Raw genomic sequence first — 12,547 nt, forward strand, 5'->3', positions numbered from 1 at the left:
CTGACGGCGCCGACCGACGCGTGCTGGCCGAGCACAAGGTGGGCCGCTGCGGCGGGCTTGACTTGGACCGCGCCTCCGGCCGCGTCTGGTGGTTCGACAGCCACTACCACCGGCTGGGCGCGACGCCGCTGGCCGGCGGCGGCGCGCAACGCCAGCTGGACGTGCCCGGCATGCACCAGCCGCGCGGCCTGGCCGTGTTCGAGGACTGGGCGTACGTGGTGAGCCACCGCTAGCGCCGTGCGCCGCTGCCACACGCGCCTGCGCCGCGACGAGCGCGGCGCCATCGTGCCGCTCGTCAACGGCTCGGCCGACTATTGCGAGACGGTGCACGACACAAAGATGGAGCAGCGCGCCGTGGACGTGGTGCACCGGCTGCGTCAGCCGCTGCTGCTCGGCTTGGAGAATGGCGCAGAGAGCGCATGCCGCGCGCACGCCCGCTGCCGGTACATGTGCCTGCCGCACGCCGGTCAGGTGGCCTGCTACTGCCCGGACAACCAGCCCGACTGCCAGGCTGAGCTCGGCACAGCGACGCCCGCCGCCGGGGAGGCGGCCGCGCCCGGCACCGGCGGCGGCAGCGGCAGCGGCAGCGGCAGCGCTGGCGCCCGTGGGGCCACCATCGGCACCGTGCTCTGTCTGACGGCGCTGCTGCTGGCGGCGGCGGCGCTCTGGCTGCGCCGGCGCCAGCGGCGCCGCGCGTCCCGGCCCGCCGCGCACAACCAGTTCCAGAACCCGACGTACGACATGACGCCGCCGCACGAGGCGCCCGACCTCGGCGCGCCAGCCACCTGGCTGCGCGACGCCGACGGCGACAACAACAATGCCGACAGTGGCGGCGGCGGCGGCAAGCGGGCGGCCGGCACGGACCCGGCCTCGTTCGGCTCCATCTACGACGACGGTCTGAAGGTCGGTCGCGTGACGTTGCAGGCTTTGACGGCACTTTTCCTGGTTGGCTGTGTTTTGCGAGTTTCGTGCTAAGCGTTGTACTTTCGTGAAAATGGATTGTGAAGCCATGACTGGTAACTGCAGTGTTTTCAGGTGGGCGCATTGAGTTGATCGCAGATAATATTTAAGCGTAGATTCTGATGTATTTTCAGGGCTTGTTTGCATTGGCTTAATTGCGCTACGAAACGGATCCTAAATGTGATCTTTGGAGGCAGAACAGGCGATGCGATGCGTGCGAATGTGAACGAGTTGCTTGCAGTTGACAACATGGCACGGCTTCTCGCACCCGGCGCCTATGACGTCACGTAGACCCGAACCGCAGCGTGTCCTCCGGCTCGGCATGACCCCGTCCCTCTGCTGGCAGATGAAGGGCGGCCACATCGAGCTGGGCCTGGGCGCGCGCAGCCAGGACTCCGGCTTTCTCGAGCTCGGCTCCGTCGGCTTCTCCTCCATGGAGCGGCTAGTGCAGTGAGTCTCACCGAGGCACGACTCCAGGCTCGGTCGCGAGGTTTCGCAGCTAGCGGGCGGTGCCGACCGCCGCCGCCGCCGCCGCCGCCACCGCCGCCGGGGCTCGCCGAGTCTACCCCTCTCTCTCGTTGGCGTGATTTGACCTGGCGAGCGGTCGTGAGTCGAGCTCTGCCATCTTCTGGGAACGGACAGCGCAGCGATGCTCTTCACGTGGTGTGCTGGACGCGGCGACGGAGGAAAGGCGGCGGCGAGAGCTGGCAACCGAAGGCAGGCGGGGGACCGGTTCTGGAGCTCGGCAGACAGCTTGGCGGACGGCAGCGGCGGCGGCAGCGGGGACGGCAGGACAACTGCGGTGCAAGCGTCGCTGGTGACCTGGGGCGATACGCTCAGGAGTCCGACCCTGCGCTGAGCTTTGTCTGGGAGATGGAAGTTTTGTGGGAGTGGGAGTTGTGTACCGCCAGTAGGGTGGGTGAGGTGAGCCGACGGCACAGGGAGGGCCGGTCGTTCATTCGATGCCCGTAAGTGGATGGTATTGTTTTGCCTGGGTGCTGTTTGCGCTCTGTTGGTTAATCCTTAAAGGAGACAGTGACAAACGTGCATTCTTTGAGCAAAAAGAAAACGGCTCAACGTGCTGTGAGTGGTTTAATGAACTGTTTAGTTTGATCAAAGGTCAAAGTTTCATTATTCCATTGAGAGTATGATTACGCTATGTGCGAACGTTCTCCCTGCGAGCGAAGGTGTCGCAAAATGCGTGAAGATTTTGTTGACGGACGTTTGTTGAACTGACCTCGTCGCAACGTCCGAGTGGGCCGTAATATAACATGACTCCGAGCGGTTGTATCGGACCTAGCGGCGGCTTTCGCTAAAAAGGCCCGATGGCATCAGTTTGGGGCAGAGCCGTGTCTGGAGCGAGGGGCATTGGTTAAGCGAATATGATGGAAATCGACAGGGAGCTGAGGGTCGTTGAAATGAAATGACACTTCAGTGCTGAGAATATCAGAAATGTTGCGATAATTATGTATTAAACTACCGCGCGTGGGTTTCTACAAAATCGCAAAGCGAGCGTGAGTGGCATGAACGCAAAGCTCTGTATGACTAAGAATTACACGTGGTGCTGTCTACTCACGGGCGGGCACGACACACGGAAAATATCAACATTGCAAGTGTCCAGCGCGCCCCTGCATGCACACACGCACACATTCGAGTTATCACGTATGGCAGGCCCGCACACACCAGCGGGCAGGGGCGACGAACGCGACACGGTCGCGTCGCCGCCGGGCGGGCCCGCCTCCGCGCGCGCTCAGCAGCCGCCAGCTCGGCCACTGTGTCCCGCTGCCGGAGCACGCCGGCAGCTCTCACAGCTGGCAGCACTTGCGGATGTGGACGGCCTCGTCCGGCTCCGGGCCCGAGGGCGGCCGCGGCGGTACGCTGACCGGCCGCGAGCCAGAGGTCAGCAGCATGCAGTCCGTGTGCAGGTCCGTGATGGGCCGTCGACTCACCCGCCGGTAGATCTCTGCCGGGAGCGGAGAGCGGCCCGGTCAGGGCGGCGGGGGGGGGGGGGGAGCGACCCGGTTAGAGCGGCGGCGGCGTCGCGGAGAGCGGCCTGGTCAGGGCGGCGGGGGGGGGGGGAAGAGCGGGCCTGGTCAGGGTGGCGGGGGGGGGGGGGAGCGGCTCGGTCAGGGCGGCGGGGGCGGGGGGGGGGGGGGGAGGGAGAGCGGCCTGGTCACAGTTTCCGGGGGGGGGGGGGAAGCCCGGTCAGGGCGGTGTCGCTGGCGGCGGCTTAGGCGCGCCCTGCTGATGGAGACACAGCGAGTCGATGCTGGTGCGAATCGGATCAGCGACCGACCCGTCCGCCGTGTGGTCTCATTGGGAGGGCCCTGACCCGTGACCCGTGGGCCCGAGGAAGTGCAGTGCCGGGGAAGACCACCGTTTCGCTGCAGCGTGGCACGGAAGTGATTTTGCGATCCTATCGTCCATCCAAGGATGCCCATACTGCTTCAGCTCAGAGAAAAGACACAGTACTCGAGTGACACAGCGGTTGGCAAGCCCTTAGCTTTAGACGGACTTCAGTATTACGACGAGCACTCCTCTATTTTCCCCGATCACAATTACAGCCCGTCATGTTTTGGTGTTCTGGGCCTAGATGTGGAAAGCTGCCGCGACCGAGACGGCATGCAAATGCTAGATAAGGCTAAGTTGCAGGTTTGGGTCAATTCTTGCTTTTCAAGAAAATGTTAGATAAGGCTAAGTTGCAAATTTGGCTCAAGTTCTGCATTTCAACTTCCAGCATTTTTTTTATTTCGCAGAAGGCTCGTTTGATAGCTTGGTCACTACCGCACCTACCATACCGCATTCCACGAACATCGCAGCTGGGACCGCCAGTGAAACGATGGCTATGGACGAGGACGAACCTGTGATGATGTTCTCGAAGGCGGCGTCCACATTGGTGGAGTCGAGCGCGGAGGTTTCGACGAAGCTGAGTCCGTGCCGCTCGGCCAGGGCGCGCCCCTCCTCACAGCTCACGGTCCTCAGGTGGCGCAGGTCGGCCTTGTTACCTGACACGACATTGAGGGATACCGTCAAGTCAATTTAGTCAGGAATCATTCCAACCAGTGGCGTAGCATTTGATGCCAGGCACATAACAGGGTAGTTTTCCGTGTAACATTTTATAAAGTAAAATACAGCATTACACGGAAAACCAAACACTGGTGACCGCATAGTGAAAAACGACCTGATAAAAACAAAACAAAAACCCGCACCGCACGGTACAGTGTTATTCAGCGCGATGAGCTTTGCTGGTGAATTCTTTCATTGTCCGCGAGCTGGTGACAGCCGGCGACAAGCAGTTTCAGCACGAGACTGTGCGGAACGAAAACACGCGGCGCGAGGCTGGTACCCCAGCACGCCCGCCAGCGCCGCCCGGGTGGTGCGCTGTGTCGCAACAGGACCTGCGATGAACAAGCGGGCTGCCGCAGAAGCACGCGGACTCTCGGCGTCCTATGCCGCTGGTGCTGTCGCGGTGGGTTGCAAGGTCGCGCGCACTGCGCCAACCTAGGGTCAGGCGGAGCATGGAGCCAACTCCCCGTTCCAGTTCGTGGGCGGCGCAGGTCAGCTCCGTGACCTGTCCGGATGGAGGTGGAGAGGGTCTGGCGGGGAATGGACAAGGCGCTGCTTCGTCCTCGATGACGTGGCTTCGTCCTGCTTTACTCTCAGCGGTAGGCCATGATGACGTATTTCAAAGCCATTGTCAACACCGGCCCAGATATAAGTGGGCAAGGTCGTGCGGCTTTTTGAGCGGCAATGATTCATTCCGGGTTGTGATGACTGACGAACATTATGACGTTTCACATGACTGTAAGGAGTAGGACGGGAATTTGTCGAATTTTAAGGGGAATTTTTCTCACGTTTTGGTCGACTGTTCCACGTCATCGCATTGTACGTCTCAGTCTTTTGACCTGAGATCGGTGTGTCATTTAGCTATTCGCCTCTTGGACATGCAGCCTGTGTAAAATCAAAATGCACAGTAATATCCTACCGCATTCCAGATGTTGATTTTCCTCCGAGCACTGAGTATCTATCCTGCATCTGAAAGCTGCGCCCGCGCCGGCGGAAGACTCAGACCGACAGCGCGACGCCAAAGGCTCAGGTAAGTTCTGTTCTCGGCAGTCCGAGAGGTCATCCGCCCCGGCCGTGGACCGCGGACTGCGGTTTCTTGTCACGCTAAGGCCATGATGGCGGCGTTGCATGGACCAGTTTTGCACCGAATGCGGCTTCTGACGGCGTTTACTCGGACTCTGAATAAGCGAGGCCGAACAAGTCCTACAAACCGTGCCACTGGGGCGCATCCTTCACCCATGAACCACGTGCGGTCCCCGTCGGCGGCAGTCGAACGCCGGAGCCGCCGGTACAGCACACTGCTCACAGTCACGCTTGCAGGCTAACTGCGCTGTGTTTGCACGCAGCCCAGAACCCATCGCGCGCTGCATACCGTCATCACCGAGCGCGTCCTTGGATCGGTGACTGGCCACCCCGCCCCGTGGAAGATCACCGAACGTAAACAGCGGGGCCGCTGCCGGGCGCCACGTCACGGGCCGCCGGCCTCGTGACGCGTCACGCCTGAGACGCGCCGCGGCCGCCGTCCAGGGCCGGGGGAGCCCGGCGCGTGGTCTGGTCGCCTGGGCCACGCGTGACTCATCCAGCCGACGTGGTCCGACCGTGTCACGATCGGTGACGTCACACGCCCCGCTGCTGGAGATCGATCGCTGCGCTTCTCGCAGGCGGTTCTGACGATATGACGTCACTGTTGTGGTTTGTGTCGGCATGACTCGCCCGTTCACAGTGGACACGGGCCCCCGACGTCCGGCACCCGGTCCCCATCGAGGTCCCCCGGCTGCCGATGGGACGAGTCGCAAGGGTTGCCGCTAGTGCCGGAGACGGATTTAGCAGCGGAAGACCAGCTCGCCCAGTGATCTACGTGTGCAGGCCGCCACATTAAGGCATGGAGATTCGTGAACTACAGAGGACTGGCCTGAAACGAGACGTAGCTGGGGACATGCGGCCGAAGAGCAATGATTCGGACGGAAGAGAGACGGACCCGGAAGGGCCAGCCGGAACATGTGCCCCCCAGATGGTCCAAGTTGAGCCCCAAAATAACACATTTCTGGTGTTTGAGAACAGTGTGGGGAGTTTTGGCCTGGCGAAGTTTGCCATATGACGATCCTTGTGGTGAAAGGAGGCGAAATCCGGTGCTTTTTCAGATCAGGACACGCTTTGGGACTCGAAGTCAAGGTTGCCTCCCAAAAGCGGCGTTCTGGATTCGCCCTCAGGACGGAGGCTAAAGTAGATAGGGGAATATGCCCAAATGCTTAGGAGACGTGTCAGTGGACGCCACGCCCGCTCGGCAAGAACACATTCCAATCGTGCAGCCATCGGTCCACTGGCCATTGCCAGCCAGCATCGACCGGCGTGCTGCAGTGAACCGCTGCTAATGATCCACCGAGGCAACGGTTCGCACTCCCCCTCTGCCAGACGCGTGCCATGCCGCGACGCCTACGACCGTGACTCACCCACGAGAATCACGGTCATGTCCTCGCCGGCGTGCAGCCGCAGCTCGCGCAGCCAGAGCCTCTCCAGGCTGTAGAAAGTCTCGCGCTCTGTGACGTCATAGACCAGCAGCGCTCCCAGCGCGCCGCGGTAGTATCTGAAAACAAACATGGCGTTCGGTCAGCACCAACGCTGTTAGCAAAGGCTCGATACCGCCCAGTATTGACACCATCTGACAAAGTCCGGGGCAGCGCGTGTGTCGGTGTGGGGGCAGGTCAATACCGGCCACCACACAGGAGGCGTCGCGGCGCGGGCCCAGAGCCCGGCCGCGGACCGTTGTTTTTCCTCAGCGCCGCATCCGCCGTTGCCGGCCCGATGCAGGCCGGCGGCGGCGGCGGCGGCGGCGGCCGGGGACGCCCGCCCCGTGGCTGGCGGACCCGACCGGACCCGTGCGGCCCGTCGACTGCAGGCGGAGGCGGCTTGGCAGTCAAGGTTCCCGTTAATAAGGGGGATTTTTGAAAGCTTGGGCAAACCATGATGAGGATCGGCTCAATGGCGATCACTGGAGTCATCCATGAGTTGATTCCAACAAACACATGCTCAAAGGGGATGGTTTGGCGTATTGGGGCTCACATACGTAGTAGAATTGACTCCTTATTCGTAAGATAAATGGCACGCAGTGTATACACAATAATGCAGGCATCGACGTCTAGTTCACTATCTCCGATTCCGGAGAACCAGATCTCCCTGAGTCGGAATCTCAATGACCCAATACTTTGTCGCACTGACCACAGGAATCAACGTATCACGCGTGTACACGCACATAGGTATGCACGAACACGTGTGTATACCTATACCATACGTGTATAACACGGTTCATGATTATGTGTGTCACTGGGGCTTTACGACGTACTCAGCTGCTGAGGCTATATGACGTCGCCTGCCTCTCACCCCGGCAGGAAGGGCGGGCACCGCGGGGAATCGAACCCCGTACCTCTGGTTTCCCAGACGCGCAGCGGTTAACGCAGACGCGTTAACCACTGATGGATTACATTACATGATTACATCACGTGAGTATGTACGGACATGCGTGCGTGGTGTAATCACGCACCGTGGACCGCAGTCAGAGTCGCGTCCGCTGAGGTAGAAAAGAGCACAAAAGCCGGCGCACATCCAAGCCACCACTTGAACACCCGGCTACGCGCGGAGCACTCCGATGCGCGCGCAGCGGACCGACCGGAGATCCACCCCAGCAGGTCATCAGGAGCGGGTGAACGAGAGCACGCGGTCCAACGCGTCTGAGGAGACAGGCAAGACAGGCAACACCGGCGACCAGTGGAGGACGGTTAACCCGTCCAGCGGCTATTTCATCTGCCCTTTCATTGTCTTTCTCGATGACACGATGATGACGGTGATGGTTTTGGGTTTTAGGGCGCATCGACTGCTGTCGGTCATGCAGCGCCCACAACTAGCATTTTATGCAGAGCCGCAAATCAGACAAGCGTATCAATCAAGTCACCCTACAAAGCCTTGATGATCAGGCCTGGTATCATGGTGAAAAGATTACTGGGAAATCCGCATCGCGAAAAACTGGAACACTTTACCAAACTCGACACTCGACGACATGGATATTTAGGAGTTAGCCCCTGGCGGTACGGCGACAGTGGCCGACTGTCGCCTGTCCGAGCTCCGTCTCCACCGCCGCGCCAGCACGGACCGACGAGCCTCGGTGACCTAGTGACCCCGCCGAGGTCAGGAGCTAACGATCTGGCCACTGCCGGGTGGGCGGCCGGGCCGTCGGGAACGGGCGCAAGGTCACCAGGTGGGCCTGGCTCCGTCGGCGGCGCACGGCCACGGCTGGGCCGTGGGGTCAACACTGAGGGACAATGTGCCGCGGGATAACTTCGGTTTGTGAACCTACAAAACACTGTTTTCGAAAGTCATCTGCAACTATGCGGCTTCTTGTCCATGACTAAGAACAAACAGGCTTTATTACGATCATATCTATATAATGTCGCATTGTTATATTTCGTGTTCCGCTGGATTATGCTGACAGCCATTTCAGCCTTTCACATCATTGTGTGCCGAGTTGCTGTCATGGCTTAGGAAACAGTGCGTTGAAAGCACAGCCGAAAAATCGAAATGAGTGTCGAGCTGTCCAGACATCTCGGGGATCCTGTCGACGGTCAATCCTGGAAATCACCACAGGCCATCAGCCACAGCGCACACAGGCGAGCAGCCACAGCGCACACAGGCGAGCAGCCACAGCGCACACAGGCGAGCAGCCACAGCGCACCCAGGCGAGCAGCCACAGCGCACCCAGGCGGGCAGCCGACCGCCGGGGATTGGCCGGCGGCTCGCCACCGGTGCGGATGTGGTCTGCTCTGCCGCGTAAACGGGTCTCGAAAACATCTGCTCCAGATAAGAAATCCCCGTCCGTTTCTTTGCATTTGCCTTGCTCGCAGTATGTCAAGCACAACAAGACCAAACTTGTCATCCGATACATGTGACCGAGCGCTTAGCGGCATGGGGCTGCCGCCATCTTGGGCGTCACGCTGCCATCAGTCCGCCGTCAGCAAACAAATGCCCACAACGCGAGAGGTGCGAGTCGATAAGATACATCAACCGGGGTTATAAGAAAAGCAGCTAGTTTCTGGAATGAGACAACACAAACATTCACCTTCCTCCAAAAAATACGCGCGGAGGACGGCTGTTTCCAATTCTGGCGGGAGCCACGGCCGTGTTGCAAGCAGTGGGGACCGCAAGGGAATGAATGTGTTCAGAAACGCAGCCGCATTGCCGTCCTCCTGCTACGGCCGCGCCGGGACCAATCGCACGCCGTGAGCCGGCCGCCGCCGCTCCGCAGACACGTCAGGCCTGTGGAGCGGCCGGCGACCGGAGGAGGACGCCTCCCGGCCCTGCCAGGGGTACTCACGTGGAGGCGAGCGCCTTGAAGCGCTCCTGGCCGGCGGTGTCCCAGATCTGAGCTCGCACCGTCCTCGAGTCGATCTGCGGGCGGAGCGCGCCGCGTCAGGCGGGGCAGCGCCGCGGTACCGCAACATCCTCCCGGCGGAAGAGCGGAGAGCGCAGAGGCCGCCACATCGCCGCTGCAGGATTGCTCGGTGGGGCCAACACACGATGTCGATACGTATGTTTCCTCACGCGGCGGCAGTTCAGATCCTCTGACATACACTAAAGCACGGAACTCACATAGTCTGAAACGCTCCCTTTGTCGCTGGAGGCATCCTAGCTGCTCTTCTCAAACACCAATAAACTTCACCCCGTTGAGAAGGCATACTCACCACCATGTTCTTGGCGTCGAAGTCAAGGCCGATGGTCGGCAGGGTCTGCATTTGGAACGTGTTTCTCGTGAAGCGCGTGAACAGGTTGCTCTTGCCCACGCCGGAGTCGCCAGCCAGCACCACTGGGGGCGGAGGTCAGCCGGTCAGCGGAGCCACAGTTTCGGATGCCAGCCAGCAGCGTTCGCAGACGGACCGCGCCGACGAGCCGCGCGGGACGCCACCTCATCCGGCGGCGGACCAAGCCCGGGGAGTCCCTGCCAGCGTCTCCGTGGAAGCCGGGCGAGGTGGGGCAGGGACCTCACTGCTCAGTGGTGCATAAATCATAGCATGTCGTGACTTCAAGTGCCGTTAAGTGTCAAGGGGGCGTTGAACCAAGCCTAGTAGGCCGAAACAAGAATAGCGTAATTAGCTCTTCTGGACTTCAGATTTTTCAGTTACGACGGGCTTTAATAAACAAGGCCCTTCAGGCCTTCAAACAGAGCGGCGTTCAACCTGTCGCTCCTCGCCCGCGACCCGGGTCCAGGCCTTACGGCGCTCTTCATAAACTGCTGTACGCCAGCAACAAACTCCGAGGCCGCAACCGAATCAGTTCACTTGCCATCGGATCATGCCCACGCCAACCATTATCGAAACCGTACCAAATTTATCAACACCTGATCATGATCAGTAAACGCCCGTCCCAGGAAGCTATCCCGGGCCTATCGGCTGCTCCTGACTCGACCGGGCGGTCTGCGCGGCTGAGTCAAGTTTACAGGGGGGTCGGGCACACAGGGAGCCCAGGCGAGCCTCGCAGGTCGGCCTGGTTCACCGCTCGCAGCGTCACTGGTGCTGTCCGCGCTCCCTCTGCCAAGGTCGGTGAATGCGCCCAACCGTGGCCACAGGGCGGGATCCGGGACGACGTAACATGTACACAGAAGTGTTTCCAAGCGTGCGCGCAATGATGCAATCCTGCCACATTTATCGCCCAGCCCGCACATCGCGAGGCGGGCCGACCGAACGCGACTCAAAAGCGCCGTAGCTTGTCGCCAGCTGGTACCGAAGAATCCGAGCGCCCTAGGAACTTTACGGTGACGCACCTGCATGGCGAGATAGCAACGCTGCGTACCGGGGGTCAGGCCTACGGTTTTCTCCTTTCTTTCGGAGCATTTTTCTTAAGGCGTTCAACGTTCCTGATTTTATTTCCATCTTTGTTTTTATACGAATTGCTCTCTTTGCGCCATAATTGCGAAGTCTTGGTCGTAACACAACCGATTGGGAGGCGGTAGCCCAATACATACGACGTTTTCATATGATGTTGTGATAGCGTTGCTGTCCACAACATCACCTCCTGCTACAGCGCTGGGGCACGGGAGGGCCGCGTGCCCTCGAGCTAAGGCCCTGCAGCTTGTCCTGTTCGGTGTCCTGCACGCACGAGATGCCCTGCTTTTCGGACCGCGCGACGCCGACTGACCGCGAGTGCCGTCGTCGGTCGCGGCTGGGACAGCGGGCGGTAGGTACGCACCTTTAAAAATGTAGTCGTAGGTATCCTGCAGGTCCGGCTCGGGCGCGTCGGCCGGCATCGCGCCTGCTGCCGCCGCCGGCGGCTCTCACGAACCGCACGCTCACCGGGCTCCGGTCCGCCGCCGCGCGAACTCCGGTCCGCCGCTGCGCGAACTCCGGTCAGCCACCGCGCGAACTCCACCCGGAACTCGCGCGAACTCCTGTCTGCCGCCGCGTGAACTCCACCGGGCACCTACAGCGCGCACCGACCTTTCACCGGGCCGCCACAGCCGCCGCCACCTCCCCGCTCGCGCTCTATCGCGACGACTGAGCGCCGACCGCGGACGTCCGGCCCAGCCGGCCGGCTATCAGCTGCCAGTTCCAGGTGGCCGGCGCCACGGCCGAGACGTGGAGCTGACGTCATGCCGGCGCCCGGCGGCCAGTGAGTGGCCGCGTCGCGCCCGGCGTGACGCCATCCTGACGTCACTGCCACCGCTGGCGGGACAGCTGGCGGCCCGGTGTCGACAGAGGGAAACCGGGCCGCCCCCGCCCGCCGCAGATGGTCAGGGGCTAACGAACAGGCCGGCGCCGGCACGGTGTCTCGCCGTGACCCGCTCGCGGTGCTCGCCGTGTCGGCTGGCGGTGCGACCCGCCAACAGCCGGCTGTCCCGGCATCCGAGCGGCCCTCCTGATACCACGGGGCGTCCTTCAGGCCTCTCAGAGGCGCTCCGAGCGAGCGCGTCAGGCGGGCCGCGGTGGCCTTCTGGGACCACATATATGTAGACCGCGCGAACATTCTTGAGATAAGAGTGTTGAACATGCTTGAGAACCATCAAGCTGTGGTAAAATGCCGCGGACAGATGGTATGGACGATCAGCTGCGCCGACACCGCTGACCAAAATCGCCTGACAGCAACGCTTCTCAGAAACGGGTTTCGCCACGCCGGGCGCCATTCAGTCCATTCTGGTACATCAGACTGAACCCATTCACCCCTCCGTGGGATCAGAGTGCTATTTGTCGAGCTGCCCGGCCCTGGCGCGATAGCCGCTTCAACGACTGATGGAAGCACTCCAGCTGAGCGGCTTCTGATAATGTCCACAGCTCAACCCCGGACTGAACGGCCTCTGAAAATGTCAACAGTCCAACCCCGGACTGGACGGCCTCTGATAATGTCCACAGCTCAACCCCGGACTGAACGGCCTCTGAAAATCCCCACAGCTCACACCGGACCGAGCGGCCTCTAACAATGCCCACAACTCACACCGGACTGGACGGCCTTTGATAATGCCCACAGCTCACACCGGACTGAACGG

General features: G+C 61.1%; 1 protein-coding gene across 1 annotated transcript; it reads right to left on the reverse strand.

Moving 5' to 3' along the window:
- Positions 1-2,033: 2,033 nt before the first annotated feature.
- On the reverse strand, positions 2,034-11,547 carry LOC119109184 (ras-related protein Rab-11A). The gene is made up of 6 exons (XM_037232760.1): positions 11,257-11,547; positions 9,756-9,877; positions 9,389-9,462; positions 6,477-6,610; positions 3,822-3,965; positions 2,034-2,923 (listed from the first exon to the last, which is right to left on the reverse strand). Exons 1-6 carry the CDS (start codon positions 11,312-11,314, stop codon positions 2,766-2,768), a joined length of 690 nt encoding a protein of 229 aa, XP_037088655.1. The 5' UTR covers positions 11,315-11,547; the 3' UTR covers positions 2,034-2,765.
- Between the last annotated feature and the right edge of the window lie 1,000 nt (positions 11,548-12,547).

Source organism: Pollicipes pollicipes, unplaced genomic scaffold (assembly GCF_011947565.3).
Source record: "Pollicipes pollicipes isolate AB1234 unplaced genomic scaffold, Ppol_2.1 Scaffold_7231;HRSCAF=8579_pilon_pilon_pilon, whole genome shotgun sequence".
Taxonomy (NCBI): domain Eukaryota; kingdom Metazoa; phylum Arthropoda; class Thecostraca; order Pollicipedomorpha; family Pollicipedidae; genus Pollicipes; species Pollicipes pollicipes.